At 34.5% G+C, this 14,123-nt stretch overlaps 1 protein-coding gene and 1 non-coding gene across 4 annotated transcripts in view; both read left to right on the top strand.

The window, feature by feature from the left end:
- The window catches only part of Stam (signal transducing adaptor molecule), a 68,533-nt gene that overhangs the window by 36,594 nt on the left and 17,816 nt on the right, over nt 1-14,123 (top strand). For 2 of the 3 annotated variants that reach the window (XM_020180979.2, XM_020180978.2), the window contains 7 exons: nt 864-1,056; nt 1,978-2,072; nt 5,536-5,624; nt 8,633-8,720; nt 9,131-9,185; nt 9,670-9,823; nt 12,169-12,344. In XM_020180979.2, coding sequence (XP_020036568.1) covers nt 864-1,056; nt 1,978-2,072; nt 5,536-5,624; nt 8,633-8,720; nt 9,131-9,185; nt 9,670-9,823; nt 12,169-12,344 — 850 coding nt within the window. Of the gene's footprint in view, nt 1-863; nt 1,057-1,977; nt 2,073-5,535; nt 5,625-8,632; nt 8,721-9,130; nt 9,186-9,669; nt 9,824-9,934; nt 12,134-12,168; nt 12,345-14,123 lie in introns of those variants that run through there. The other variant, XM_074056582.1, reaches the window with a different exon arrangement.
- Nucleotides 11,065-11,195, top strand: LOC141417704 (small nucleolar RNA SNORA42/SNORA80 family). Its single transcript, XR_012442348.1, has one exon. It is a non-coding gene; the product is annotated as a small nucleolar RNA SNORA42/SNORA80 family (small nucleolar RNA).

Raw genomic sequence — 14,123 nt, 5'->3', positions numbered from 1 at the left:
CACATATATACAAGTCTTAAAATTTAATGTCAAAATTTTTTGCTCTTAGGATTTTTACTTTTCTGTTTCTTGTTTAGGCTATGTCTCCTGCCCCAAGATCCTAAATGACATTTTCCTGTGTTGTCTTACAGTTTTAAATTTTTGTTTTCATATTAATTTTTTCATCAAGGAAGGGTTGGGGGGAGAGTAGAAGTTGAGGTTATGGTTCAAATTGAAATAGGGAAGTCTGTGCATTAAGATTACATTGCAGAGTAATAGAGTAACATGAAGCAATTATGTAACTATATGATCTGTGGTTGGTATCAGTGGGGGAGTAATGGTGGAGGTAGAGGTGTACTTTGGAGGATTTGTTAGGTTAGTCTTTTGAATGATGACATAACAATTACTTTGCTTGCAACAATACAATCCAGGTTCTCAGATGCTACCCATGATTCTCTGATTAAGTAAGTCTGCAGTGAGGCTTTTGTGCTCCAATTTCCCAGGTGATTTTCGTTATCATTTTGGACACTTAAGCTATAGGAATACTTATCTTAAAAAGGTGAAAGGAAATATAAAATATCTGTTGCTAAATGTGAAAAAAAGTATCTTAAGAATTTATATCTTTTTATTACCCAGAATAATTTAAATTTTGTCTTTTCAGTAAGAGTCATGAACTTTTTTATTCACTTATTTTTAAGCTTTCAATTGCAAATGAATGAACGCAGTTGACAAAGTTATTTCTGTTATATCAGGATATGTTGTAGGTTTCAGCTACACTGTTGAAAGAATGCTACTTTTTATGTTGAGTTTTTTTTTTTTTTTTACTTCTTTGGATTGTTGGCTCTATTGACATTTGGGGTCTTTAAAAACCCATTACTTTCCAGCCATTGAGTTGTCCCTCAAGGAGCAAAGGCAGCAGTCATCTGCTCTTTCCACTTTGTATCCAAGCACTTCCAATCTCCTAACTAATCACCAACATGAAGGCCGAAAAGTTCGTGCTATATATGACTTTGAAGCAGCTGAAGACAATGAACTTACTTTTAAAGCTGGAGAAATTATTACAGTTCTTGATGATAGGTAATGGTAATTATAAATTGAACATTCTTGTGAAAATAATAACTTCTGTTTCATGTTATTAGTGTTGAATGCAGTTACCAAATGCAATAAAAACATTGACCAGATAGGTGATCAGTTGATTTGCTTGTCTCATCCTGTATAGATTCTTATTTTGTAGTTTTAATTCTTACCTCATTTATATTATTTAAATAAGTGCTTAATGCCTAGTTTTTATCTATTCATTTTTGGTTCCATTTAATAATATAGATTGTAAACCATTTAAAAAGTTAAAGCTTTAGAAGAGCTTGAAGAGGAAAACCTTTGTAAAATTTGAGCTGGTTAGCTAAAATTATAAAATCTTGGTTATTTATCCTTGGAAAAAAATCTTCACTGAGCACTTGCCAGCTTTCTGTGTACTAGGCATGGAGGATACATTGGTAAACGTGGGTAGACACCTGATCATGTGCCCTTTGTGAAAGTTTTGTGCTATGAATGGTGTCTTCTTTTGTATGTGTTACAGTAGGAAAAAAAAAGAATTTTGCTAATATGTACTAGATATAGCAATAATTTGGGAGTGAAGATTTAGATTAAGTGTCTGCCTTTACATCTTACATAAACAGGTCTTATGATAGATCCCTTGGACCTAAAATTGACAGTTTTTAAGCAATAAGGGCCTCTTTTTGGGGAGAGAGTTCACAGCTTTTTATTGATTCTCAAAGCACTCACTGGCCTTCAAAAACATAAAGAACTCTATGTTTAATAGCTTCTTCCTTTAGACCTCATTTTTTATTTGTAGGAAAGATATATTCCTTGATTCCTTAATTGGATTGTTGTGGGATTCCAATTGGTAGTAATAAATACAAGCCACATACTATAAAAGATAAAAATTTATAGAAATAAAAGTCTTTATTTTAGTAAAGCATTCTGTTTTGTTCATCATAGTGATCCCAACTGGTGGAAAGGTGAAACCCATCAAGGCATAGGATTATTTCCCTCTAATTTTGTGACTGCAGATCTCACTGCTGAACCAGAAATGAGTAAGTATTTTTCAGTCTGTCCATAGATAATAATTTTTTTTTTTTTTGATGGGACTGGGGTTTGAACTCAGGACTTTGAGCTTGCAAAGCAGGTGTTTTGCCGCTTGAGCCCCACCTCCAGGCCATTTTGCTGTGATTATTTTGGAGATGGGGTCTCATGAACTTTTAGCCCAGGCTGGCCTGGGCACCATGATCTTCATGATCCCAGCTTCCCAAGTAGCCAGGATTTGTAGGTGTGAGCCAAGGGCTTATAATCTTAATGAAAGGTGAGTAAAGCCATCTTTCTGGAGCAGTGGCTTCTCAAATGTTAGTGACTACAAGATGTTTATAGAAAATTTCAGTCCCTTAGATTATTTACCAGAAATAATGTAATAATTAAAATTCTCTGTGTATTAAGATTAATTTTTGATAGATTATGGACTTTTCTTTATCATAATGTATCTAGTTGTATAGATGACATTGTAAAAGTGCAAATTCATTAAGAAGTGTTCTTATCTTCTGATGAAAATGTGACAAATGCAGTGTGATCTCATAGGTTCTTCCTTTTAAAGGTTTTCTAGGGTCTAGCCCTTATCTTGACAGCACTGATTCTGAGCAAGACAATGACCCTAAGTGTAAGGTTTACAGAAGGAGCCACATTAGATGTTTAACTAATTCTATAAGATTTTTGTTTGTTTGATTTCCAAATCTTTGCTGACAAGAAAAAAAAAAAAAAAAGAACTAGAAAGTGGGGTCATGAAGGAAAAGTGATAGTAGTACCCATAATAGTTTCAGGAGATGTAACTGCCAGTATTCTGTCAAAGTGTTGGGAGGCAGTTCATTCTGTTTCTACATCATACCATACTTCACTGAATCTTCACAATGATAAGTTTGAGTCATCAAGAAAAATTTCACAATCTTCTGCTACTTAAGAAAACAGAAAGATATGTTCAAGCCTAGACAGAGTTGTTAGTGACATAACAATTATTAGCTTTTCTATATAAGGCTAGCTGCAGTAATCTGGCAGAATATCTCATCTTTCTATAATGCCAGATAGAAGGGATGAAAGAAAGTTCCAAACTACAAGTTGCTTAGTTCTTTTTTAGTTCACAAAACTTTTTAAGAAAGTACCTTTGTCTTAGCTGACTTTCTCCCCGCCCCCAACAACATCTGGCTTATCTGTAGAATAAATAATATACAAATATATGCATGTGTTTACAGTGAAGAGATACTTCTCTTTGAAGAGAGCATTTTAACAATGCATTAGAAATTTAGATCTTTAGTCAAATAATGCTCTCCCATAGTTATTGCCAGGTTGTCTTGAAGCACTTTTTATAGACACATTCCTGATACCATTCTTTTAATCAAGCTGTTTTTTGTTAGTTCTCAAAAATGTGATATCTATTTAAATGTTACTGCATAGTTTCCTGACTTTTTAATAACCTGGGCAGATAGTGGTTTGGTTTTGTTTGTGTGTGTGTGTGTGTGTGTGTGTGTGTGTATTGTGTTTTAAGGTTTTTTTTTTTTTTTTTTAAGTGGGGGGTCCTTATATCAGCAGTTGTTTTTCTAGTTCTCCTGTGTTTCACTCTGGACAAAAGAGAAACAGGAGAGTCTAGTTGCTGTAATGTAGTTATGGTTTTCAGACTTGGATAACGAGTGCATACCCCCATAACTTCATTCTTACAGAGGTAATGGAAGACCACTTCACAGAATCTACCACACAGAAACACTTGCCCTCTTTAGGTTGTTTTTATTTTGGAGATAGCATTAGATACTATGAAAAAACTATATCTTTTATATATGTGAAAATAATTTTTTATATACCACACACGTGCTATTCCTATGAGAAAAAGGGCAGCAGACTTGTGCACGGTCAGCTATATGAATCTGCCATGTGTTGTCTTATGGGTAACAGCCAATGCAGTCTGTCCCAGGTTTCTACTTGTTAATAGCTCAAGATATAAAAAGCAAAAATGTCTGTGGCAGATGTCTCTTTTTCTCCAGTGGAAAATGAATCAGCTAAAAGTTTTGTATGTAGAAATTTGCTTTATAGTGACTTGAATAGAATGAAAGTATTATTGTTGCCCATTAAACCATTTCTGTTTTATACAGAAGTACATAACACAAAATACATAAGAGATACAACTTCTTGTTCTCAGAGTAAAATCACAGACCAGATTCCAGTGTTTTGGACTAATAAAACATGATAGACTACCACACAAGTCTAGGCTTTGCAATTTATTAGTTTTCTCTTTTCCTAAACCACCTTATTTATAAAATGGGCACATCACCTAGGATTGTTTTGGAAATTTATTAGGGAAATGTAATATTCCATCAAATATATTGAATAGTTTAATAAATTTTATTTCCCTTTGTTGATTCTGTTATCTCCCTTAATATTTTTATGACTTCTGTTTGACAGATGAAAAACACACATAGGAAGTTTCTGTTAGAGCTGTATGTGCTTTTTAGTGTTATTTGGAGGTTGCCATGTATCAATAACAACCTTACATTAAATTTTTTTTCTTCGCTTTTGGGGTAGGGAGTTGTCTGTTTTTTGAGCACAGTCTCACTTACTATGTAGCCTAGACTGACTCCAAACTTGAGATCCCCTTGCCTCCACTTCCTGAGTGCTGGCTTTACAGGTGTGCCTACTACATCCCTCTCCCTAAACAGTTTTCTGTTGGCTTTGGTGAGTAACAGAAATATGTGCTTTTGGCCAATGATTTGCTTATCCCTTAATGACAAAATTTTCAGTTCAAAGTAAAATGTACATCAAGCCCACCTTATTCTGAGATTTAGTTCACACAGTTTTGACCAAGCATGATTAAAAAAAATTAAATAAAACAAAGAAATTTCAAAAACGAAAATTTTAAATGCCTCCACCTGCATTATGTAGCTCAGTTGGCATAGAGAAGCTCTCAGCCAGTCCTGCATTATCATCAGTTGTGTTTAAATTGTGTGATCTGCTGAGGGTTTCCCTGCACCCTCAGTACAGTACTGAACTCTGCATCCTAAGCATTTGCGGGTTTTCCTCAATGCGGTTTCTTTGGAGCCAGAGACCCACAGATTCCAAGAGTTTTCTCTAGCAAGAAAACACAGGCTGATTTGCTGGTAGAGAGAATTGGTTTTAAATTGCAGCATTCATTTATGCCATCGTAAAACTTTGTTTTTTCTAACAGTATACTGAACTCCATCTTAGGTGATTAATTTTTGGTTTAGAAACATAACTCATTTTTAGTGAAATCTCTTATGAAAAACATGAAATCTTTATAAGACAAAATTAAGATGTCTTGACAGAATAATTTCATGAAGTAATGTTCTATCATTATTGGTTAAATCTACACTCTAACTGTGCCTAAATTGAGTCTTTCAGCTTGATGAAAATGAAAGACAAATGCCAAATTCTTTCTTAGAACTTAAGATTTTAAATATAATTTAAAATTTATTATAAGGAAAAGATAATTTTTTACATATTTTACAGTTAAAACTGAGAAGAAGACGGTACAGTTTAGCGATGATGTTCAGATAGAGACAATAGAGCCAGAACCGGAACCAGCCTTTATTGATGAAGTAAGTGATTCTCTTGGTGAGAGTGGTTAGTACTTTCTTTGTATTGAAGTTGGAATCTTTTTGCTTTCTTTTGAAACAATCAGTTACTTCAGTGATCTTGTTATAAAAATTCAAACCACATAGAACACAGTATAGATTGATATTAAAATGTCCTCTTCAGTCCTATTTTTACCCCATCAAGACCTCATTAGTTTAAATTCTTGGTTAGGGCTGGGGGTGTAGCTCAGTGGGAGAGCACTGGGTTTGATGAGACAGGCCCTGGATTTGATCCCTGGTGCTGCAGATAGTAATAACAATAATACCAGCTTTTCATAAAATAGATTTATCATGATTAATTATTCTTTGTTGGACACTTGAGTTGTTTCCAGTTTGAATTGCTATTTCAGGCAGTATTGTAAAGAGATTTGTTTTTTAAACATCTACCTTTGTGTTTCTATTGAGTAGATACTCAGGAATAGAACTGATGAGTTCAAAGGTGTGTGTGTTTTCTATGTTAATAGATACTGCCAAATTGTTCAACAAAATGGGATTTTTACACACCTGTCAATACCATGTGAGAGTACCTGTTTCCCCATATACTTAGCAAGCACAACAGCAATGCATGTTTCCAGTAACTGTGTTTGAAAACATACAGTGCCAAATTGGCGGCAACTCATTCCACAGGTTTTGGTTCTAGTTATTATTACCCGAACTTGTATTATTATAATTTAAACTTGGAGTTTTCTTGAATTAAGTTAATTTATCCTGCTCTTTCCTATATTGGGCAGAACCCCTTGCCGACAATCATCATTTTCTCTCCCTCCTCTTTTACAGTTTCCCTCTCCCTGTGTCTTACCCTGTGTCTATACCAAACCTTACAGTGGTGTATTGCTGAAATGCATAAAAATCCCCAGAGACAATTCTAAATTTTGGGGTTGGTGCTTTCATATATTTTGTAAACAAAGTATAGGAGCAAAATGACTTGTCAGCTGGAAGATAATTAAAAATAGTTTTATGATAGATAGGCCATTGTGATTCCTGACATACAATCCAGAGATAACTAAAGGAATTCAGTGATATTTCTGTAACAGCTTGTATTATAAACCAGATTTCTCTTTACTTTGATCTATAAAAATTAAAAAAATAGGAATACAAATGATGCTGAATCCTGGCTCATTTTATTAATTATGAAGTATGTTACTTTGACCACTTTTATGCTAACAGGAATCATCAACTCATGCAGATGAATTAAACATTTAACATTATCGATTTATATACATACTTTTATTGCAAAGAAATTTGGTATAGTCCTCAGTAGAAGACATTCAAGTATTTTACATTGGGGTACAATTTTGTAGGAGAAATTGAGTAGAAATGTGATGATTTTAAGGAGAAAAATGAATAATTTGAAATTCCTGACAGACTTTTTTTTTTTTTTTTTTTAATGTTTCTTTGCTTATCTGGTGCTGGGGATGGAATCTAGGGCTTTGCACATTCCATGCAAATCCTCTACGAAGGCACATCCCCAGCCTGTTTTTTTAAATGATAATGGTGGATGCAGATTGCTATGATATTTGAATTCCTTTGAATATATTTCAGAGGTAATAACTTTTGTTTTAAAATGTCAATATGTAAATAGTAGAAATTATATCCTTTGTAATATTTTTAAACTTATGAAAAACGAAAGTCATCATTTATATGAAAGGATTTATAGGTTTTTGGCATTCTTTTGGTAGAGATAGGAACAGGAGAAACAGAGTATGGAAGACTGCTAAGCCCAGGGAATCCAGTGGGGTCAAGGAATGTTGTTTGGTGAGGCTGAGGAAATGTGTGTAGAGTCAGACTAATGGTCTATGTAGGAACCCTGTTTCTTTGAGACTAAATAATTTCAAGTAGTGTATAGTATTTTGTAAACAAACAAAACAAAAATTATCTACATGTTAATTGACTCTCATTTTACTTTTTTTGTGGTGGGGGAGCTGGAGGCAAAACTTTCTGATATGTGCCTTCCTCTTAGACTTCTTTTTTCTCTTGGTTTTTGTTTTCTTACATGCTTAGAACAGAATTTTTGTTTTAAATAACTACTTTGCTTAGAATTAGTAACTTTTAAATTACTTAGCCCTGTGCATGGTAAATTACTTACCTGGTAGGGTAGCAATATCACATAAAAACTGTATGGAGAAAGGTATATAATTGTTGTAGCATTCTTTGAAAGATTAAAAAATACATAGGCACTTATATAATGTATAGATGTATTTATGTAATGATGATTTTATTAGCTCCTTTGGTCTTTAGCAGCAAAAGATTCTGAAAAAGATCTGAGTCATTGGCTTGAGATATCTTCAGTCCTTCCCACACAGGAGAATAGAGAAAATACAAGTTTCCTCCTTCCTTTTATGACAAACTGAATCATTGGTGGAAAAAAAGATAGAATAAATCCTTAGAGCCCAACTTACAAGAACAGCTGTAATAGAGCTGAGCTTGGCTCTACCGAAACAGCTGCTATATTCATCATACGCAAGAAGTAATGACTGAGCTGTTAGTCATGGCAAGCCATCTTGAGAGGGATGTTACACCTGTCACATAGCTAAGCTACAGCTGCTCCAAAACAAAGTGAAATTTTCTAGTGTGATAGAGAAATCCAAAAACTTACATGTTGTAAGTTAAATGTGGTGGGCCTATTTCTTATAATTTGAGAGAAGCTCTGTTAGTAGTTTCAAAAAAGCATAGGAATAGCTTCCAAGGGTCTGATTTTACATGGTACAAAAGAGATGCATGGGATGCTAAAACCATAAAAGCAGGACTGGAGGTGTGGCTTAAGTGGTAAATTGCCTGCTTTGTGGGCGTGAAGCCCTGAGTTCAAAACCCAGTCCCACAAAAAAGAAAGGAAGCTAGAAAAGAAGAAAACATAAAAGCAAAATTAGTCTCCATAACTGTGAGTCTTATATCCATTATCTAGTTAAGGAGGTGAGTGCATAATGTTTTGTAAAGATTGGTTGCTATTTATAGTAAATATTTAATTCTTGTAGGATAAAATGGACCAGTTACTACAGATGTTGCAAAGTACAGACCCCAGTGATAATCAGCCAGATCTACCAGAGCTACTTCATCTAGAAGGTAAACCTTGTTTTCTGTTTACCTTGCAATCAAATAATAATTAGAGAGTGTGTCTAGCTTTCTCTGTTGCAGAACAGTATTTTGCAGTGACCTTAAAAATGTAACTTTCTCATTCTTTCTAGACCAGTCTCACTTGTATGCTATTTAAGCCTTGGGTAGAATTTGAAATCTTAATCTCTTTATCAGATGTTTTACTTAGCATCTTATAGTCTTGTAAACTGAAAAAATTTAAAATTTGAGGTCAGTATTTTAAATTGTCACGTTATACCTTAAGAAAATCAATTTTGCGTTCTTTGATTTAGGTTAATTAATATACTTTTATTACTATAAATTAAATCTTTTATCCCTTTAATTACATGAATATTTGTCAAAATCTCACCTTATTATTTCTTTAAATCTTGTCATCTTAGCAATGTGTCACCAGATGGGGCCTCTCATTGATGAAAAGCTGGAAGATATCGATAGGTAAAAGAACATGTTGTATCTCTTCTTTCCTGAAAATGTCTATGAACTGTAGAGTAAGCTATACCCACCTTTTTAAAAAAAGCATATTTCAAAAGGAACCCTTCCTATTCACTTGTTTTCTACTAGATATGGAAAGGTAGACTCATTAAGTGAGGATGTAATAGGCCTTCACTGTGTTATTCTTCTTAAAAATAAGAGCAAGTAGACTACCTAGTGCTTCCTAAAGTAGCATTACAAAAGCCCATAGACTAGCCATCTGTTAGTAACGAAGGAAACCTAGATATTTCAAGGTACAGTCAAGTATGGTAAGCTAGAGCTTCCTCAGCACAGTACCATACCTAAACCTAAAAGCATTTTGGTTACCAAAATCTAAGATATTTTTTTCATACAAGTTAAATTTTTAATAATGTCCACTAGTATTAATTTTTACCATTTTGATGCATCAATAGTGAACTATGTTTCAAATTATCATGTGATGTTTCAGAAGACATTCAGAACTCTCAGAACTTAATGTTAAAGTGATGGAGGCGCTTTCATTATATACGAAGTTAATGAATGAAGATCCAATGTATTCCATGTATGCAAAACTGCAGAATCAGCAGTATTATATGCAGCCATCTGGTGTTTCTGGTTCTCAGGTATGCTTTTTAAAGCTCAATTCTTTTTAATTCTCTAATATATTTGAGATTGTTTGGGATAGCTGTGCTTTTATCAAATGTGAAACTTTTTTTGTATTTGTTTTGAGACAGGGTCTTGCTATATAACCCAGACTGGCCTTGAACTTGTGATCTTCCTGCCTCAGCCCTGTGCTGGGATTACAGGTGTGTACATCATGCCTGGCTACCATATAAATCTAACTGTGATGTTCAGAATGAAAATAAAGTTTAATAGAATTTTTTTACTCCATGAATAAAATGTGTAGTATACTAAATATACCAATTTTTTTCTTTTATTTTTTATTCTTTTTCTTTTTAAAAATATAGATACTTTGGTCCTATCTTAGACCTATTATTGAATCAGAATGTTTAAGGTTGAGGCCCAAACATCTACATATTTTAAAGCTTCATTAGGAGCTTCAGGTTTTTCTTAATTAAGTTGAATCTTTAATTAATACTAAATTCTTCTGAGTATCTGTAGTTTTTGTTTTACAGTAAGCTGCTTATGTTAAGTGTTCTTTTCACACACTCAAAAATAAAGAGTATGGGAGGAAACTTTTGGATCGATAAACACATTTGTGGATTAGATTATGGTGATGGTGTCAAATTTATCTCCGAACCATTAAGTTGGATTCAGCCTTTTGTAGGTCAATTATATCTCAATAAAATAGTTTTTAAAAACCCATAAATTAAAATGTACCATTTCCAGAGATAAAAAAACTGTTTTTGAATGCTTGAAGAAGTTCTACTTATCCTTAAAAGGAAAACTTAAGTGCAGTGGGAAAAATGGTTGAAAATCTGTTATAAAGGAAATGAACAAAATGTAATATTCCTGTACATTTTAAAAAACTGCTTCAGTATGAAATGTTTTTTCCCTTCTTTACATTAGAATGCATAAATTTCTGGGTGTATAGCTCAGTGGTAGCGCTCTTGCCTAGTGTATACAAGGCCCTGGGTTTAATTTCCACACCACAAAAGCAAAACATACAATACTAGAACGAATATATTGTAATTCAGAGACCCTTTTACTCTAGGCAGCTGTTTAAGGGTCCGTTTTCCATAAATTTGGCAAGTTCTGGGTATAAGGAGTAATTAACTATATACTCTGTTTTGTTCATTTAGGGTGTTCACACATTTTGTTCAGATTTTTTTCACAGGTCCATTTTCCCTGAAATGAGGGGTCAACATCCTAGAGATGAACATCCAGGCTTGAGAAATGTGAGGCATGGATTTGGATTTATGGCAGGCCTGTCCCTCTGGGCCTCTCATGTATCCCACATCAGAGCAGACTGGCTCCAAACCATTGCCTGTCCTCTGCCGGTAGACTGCTCACACTAAAGTGGGCTGCACAGTGCAAAAGAAAAATACTAAACAAAACAAAAAGCAAGTCTTCATCACCAGTTTGGGTTAAACAAATAAGTAACCTTTATTGCAACAAACAATGAAATATAGTTGTGAAGACTGGTATAGTTATATTTATAATGAACACATTTTGGATTCTTATGTATATAGAGTCTATTATGGTTTAACAGAAAGGCAAGATAATTGTCCCTATCGCTTGGCAGTTGCTTGTTGTTGTCTTAACATGTGGGAACAGATTTACTGCATGAACTGTAGAAGGTCTCTCTCTTCAAGCCTTTGAAATGGGCACTACAGAAAATAAAAAGATGTGTGAAACTTCAGTCTCCTTTTTTTTTAAAAACAACAACAATTTTTGGACATAAGAGCAGGCAAACAGATCTTGTCTCATGCCTGTTTTTGTCTTGAACAAAACAGCCGTTGTCATTTCTATATTGTCTATAGCAGTGTTCTATACCTGTAGAATTCAGTAATTTTGACAGAGACCATATACTCACAAAGCCTAAAGTATTTACTTTCTGACCCTTCATAAGAAAGTTTGCTGACCTTTGCTTTAGAAAGTTAGCTTGCTCTGGATTCATTAAATTACAGTTTGGAAAACATGAATTTAAGTTTAGTCTATGGCTATAAAGCAGTGAATGCAAGTACACTTCTTAAATGTCCTTTTAAAATGTCAGCGTGGAAAACATTCAGTAAATTTAATAGATTATACCTAGCATAAATTTTATGGGTAAATTCCTTTAATGATTCTATGTGGGATAAACGTATGTTGCATCTAAAAACAAAAATCATTAGCACTCTGCTTTACTGAAAAGTATATTGTATCAAATGCCTATTGACAGAAGTAACATCTAAGACTCTAGAGAAGTAATTTTTGTCCTTTCTGTAGCTGCATGCCTCTCTGGACCAGGTTGGGAATGTGTATTCAAGTTTTATAATCAAGAATGTTTTCTCACTACCTGTTGTAGGTATATCCAGGGCCTCAACAAAGTAGTGCTTACCTGGTTGCAGGGAGTGCACAGATGAGCCATCTCCAGAGCTACAGTCTTCCCCCTGAGCAGCTATCTTCTCTCAGCCAAGGAGCCGTTCCGCCATCAGCAAACCCAGCCCTTCCTACTCAGCAGACCCAGGCTGCTTACACGAAGTAATTACATTAGTGATGGGTTTTTGGGGTTAAGGCTGTGAAAATTCTTTAATTGGCTTCAGTGGTCTGTAAGCTTAGACCTAGATAAGAAAAATAGAAGGTCTAGAGTATGGCTGTTGCCAGACAGCCCCATTTGTGGTATTGAGTACATTCTACAGGAACTCTTGTGATAGCACATTTGCCAGCTGAAAGCCAGTCCTCTAATCAAGTAGCTAAACTCTGGTAGAGTTTGAACTCAGGGCCTTGTGCTTGCTAGGCCTTGTGCTTGCTAACCAGGTGCTTTATCACTTGAACCATCCCTTCCAACCCTTTTTGCTTTAGGTCTTTTTTGAATAGATCTTACATTTTTGCATGGACCAGCCTGGTCCATATTTATGCCTCCCTCATCACAAGGATGACAGGTGCATGCCACCAAACCCAGCTTTGTTAGTTGAGATGGGTTTCACTAACTTTTTGCCCAGGCTAGCCTTGAACCGCAGCCCTCCTGATCTCTGCTCCCAAGTAGCTCAGATTAAAGGTATGAGCCACCATACCAGCTGTATTTTTTTATATTCCTATCATGGGTGTTTTTTTTTTATGTTTGAGTCTGATATTTGATAATATGTTTAATGAAACTGACTTTGGTAACTATAATTTATCATTTTCCCACAAATTTTATATAAAATTATGTTTTTTGTTTTTGTGTTTTTGGAATACAAAGAGACTGGGTTGTCTCTTTAAGTGGATTGTTTCCTGATTTTTGCTCTGTATTGCAATTTAGTTTTATTACAGAAGGTACAGAATTTCAAATCTATATGCCCCATTGATTTTCAAGGCACGAAACTGATTATGTGATGACAGAAGGCTTATTATTTTGGGTATTCACTTATAGTGTTCTCTATCACAGTTAAGTGATTATTAATTATATATGTGTCTTTTTTGCTTTAATAGAAGTTTAAGCTGAATTCCTTCCCTTGAAGCAATTAGAGGTTAGGTTTGAAGAGTTCATTAGCATGTATTCTACAAGTCACAATGTTTTGACTTACATCATCAGTTTCTAAGTAGCACAGGCACATTTTCTAGAAATCTTTCCATCAGTGTCCATAAGTGTTTCTGAACTACCCTCACTATTGTAAAATTGAGCCTCAAAGAATCACATTTTGGAGACACAATTGGGGATTTTTCAAGCTGTATTCTTTGTGAAATTTAATAATATCCTGAAGTTGCCTTACAAAGAAACATAATGAGGAAGCCTGACATTTATGGAGTGTCTAGTATGTGCCAGTATGCTTTGTTTTATGCATATTAATTCGTTTGTCCCTTATAATGACCTGTGAAGGAGTTACACTAGTACCTCATTTTATACATGGGGCAACTTAACTAATCTTTAAAACCAGGTATTCTGACTGCAGAGCTTACCTTGTAGTCTCTACACTATATTAGTGCAGTATTGTGGTCCAAAATGATATAAATAATCGCATGAAATTTAACTTCACATTTCACAGTGCCGTATATACGGAATGATAATGAGTGATGCATACAGCACAGTGCATCTTACGAAACATCCCTTGAATGTTAGCTGTTGCTATAGTCATTCTCGCCTTATGTTTCTACCTCAATTTACAGTTCTACCACCTACCCACTTGTCTGAGGCAAAACCCTACAGTTTACAAAAGCTTCTTCTCTTATCTTTGCTTTGCATTACCTCTCTACCATGTCACCAGTATATAATTATCTGATAATTGCCTGCATAAGTCTTCCCCATTGATACCATTGTTTCTTAGAGTTAGACATTCATCA

The sequence above is a fragment of the Castor canadensis genome, chromosome 15 (genome assembly GCF_047511655.1).
Source record: "Castor canadensis chromosome 15, mCasCan1.hap1v2, whole genome shotgun sequence".
Lineage (NCBI taxonomy): Eukaryota > Metazoa > Chordata > Mammalia > Rodentia > Castoridae > Castor > Castor canadensis.
The sequence above is the reverse complement of the archived record's forward strand: the minus strand, read 5'-3'. Positions and strand labels throughout refer to the sequence as shown.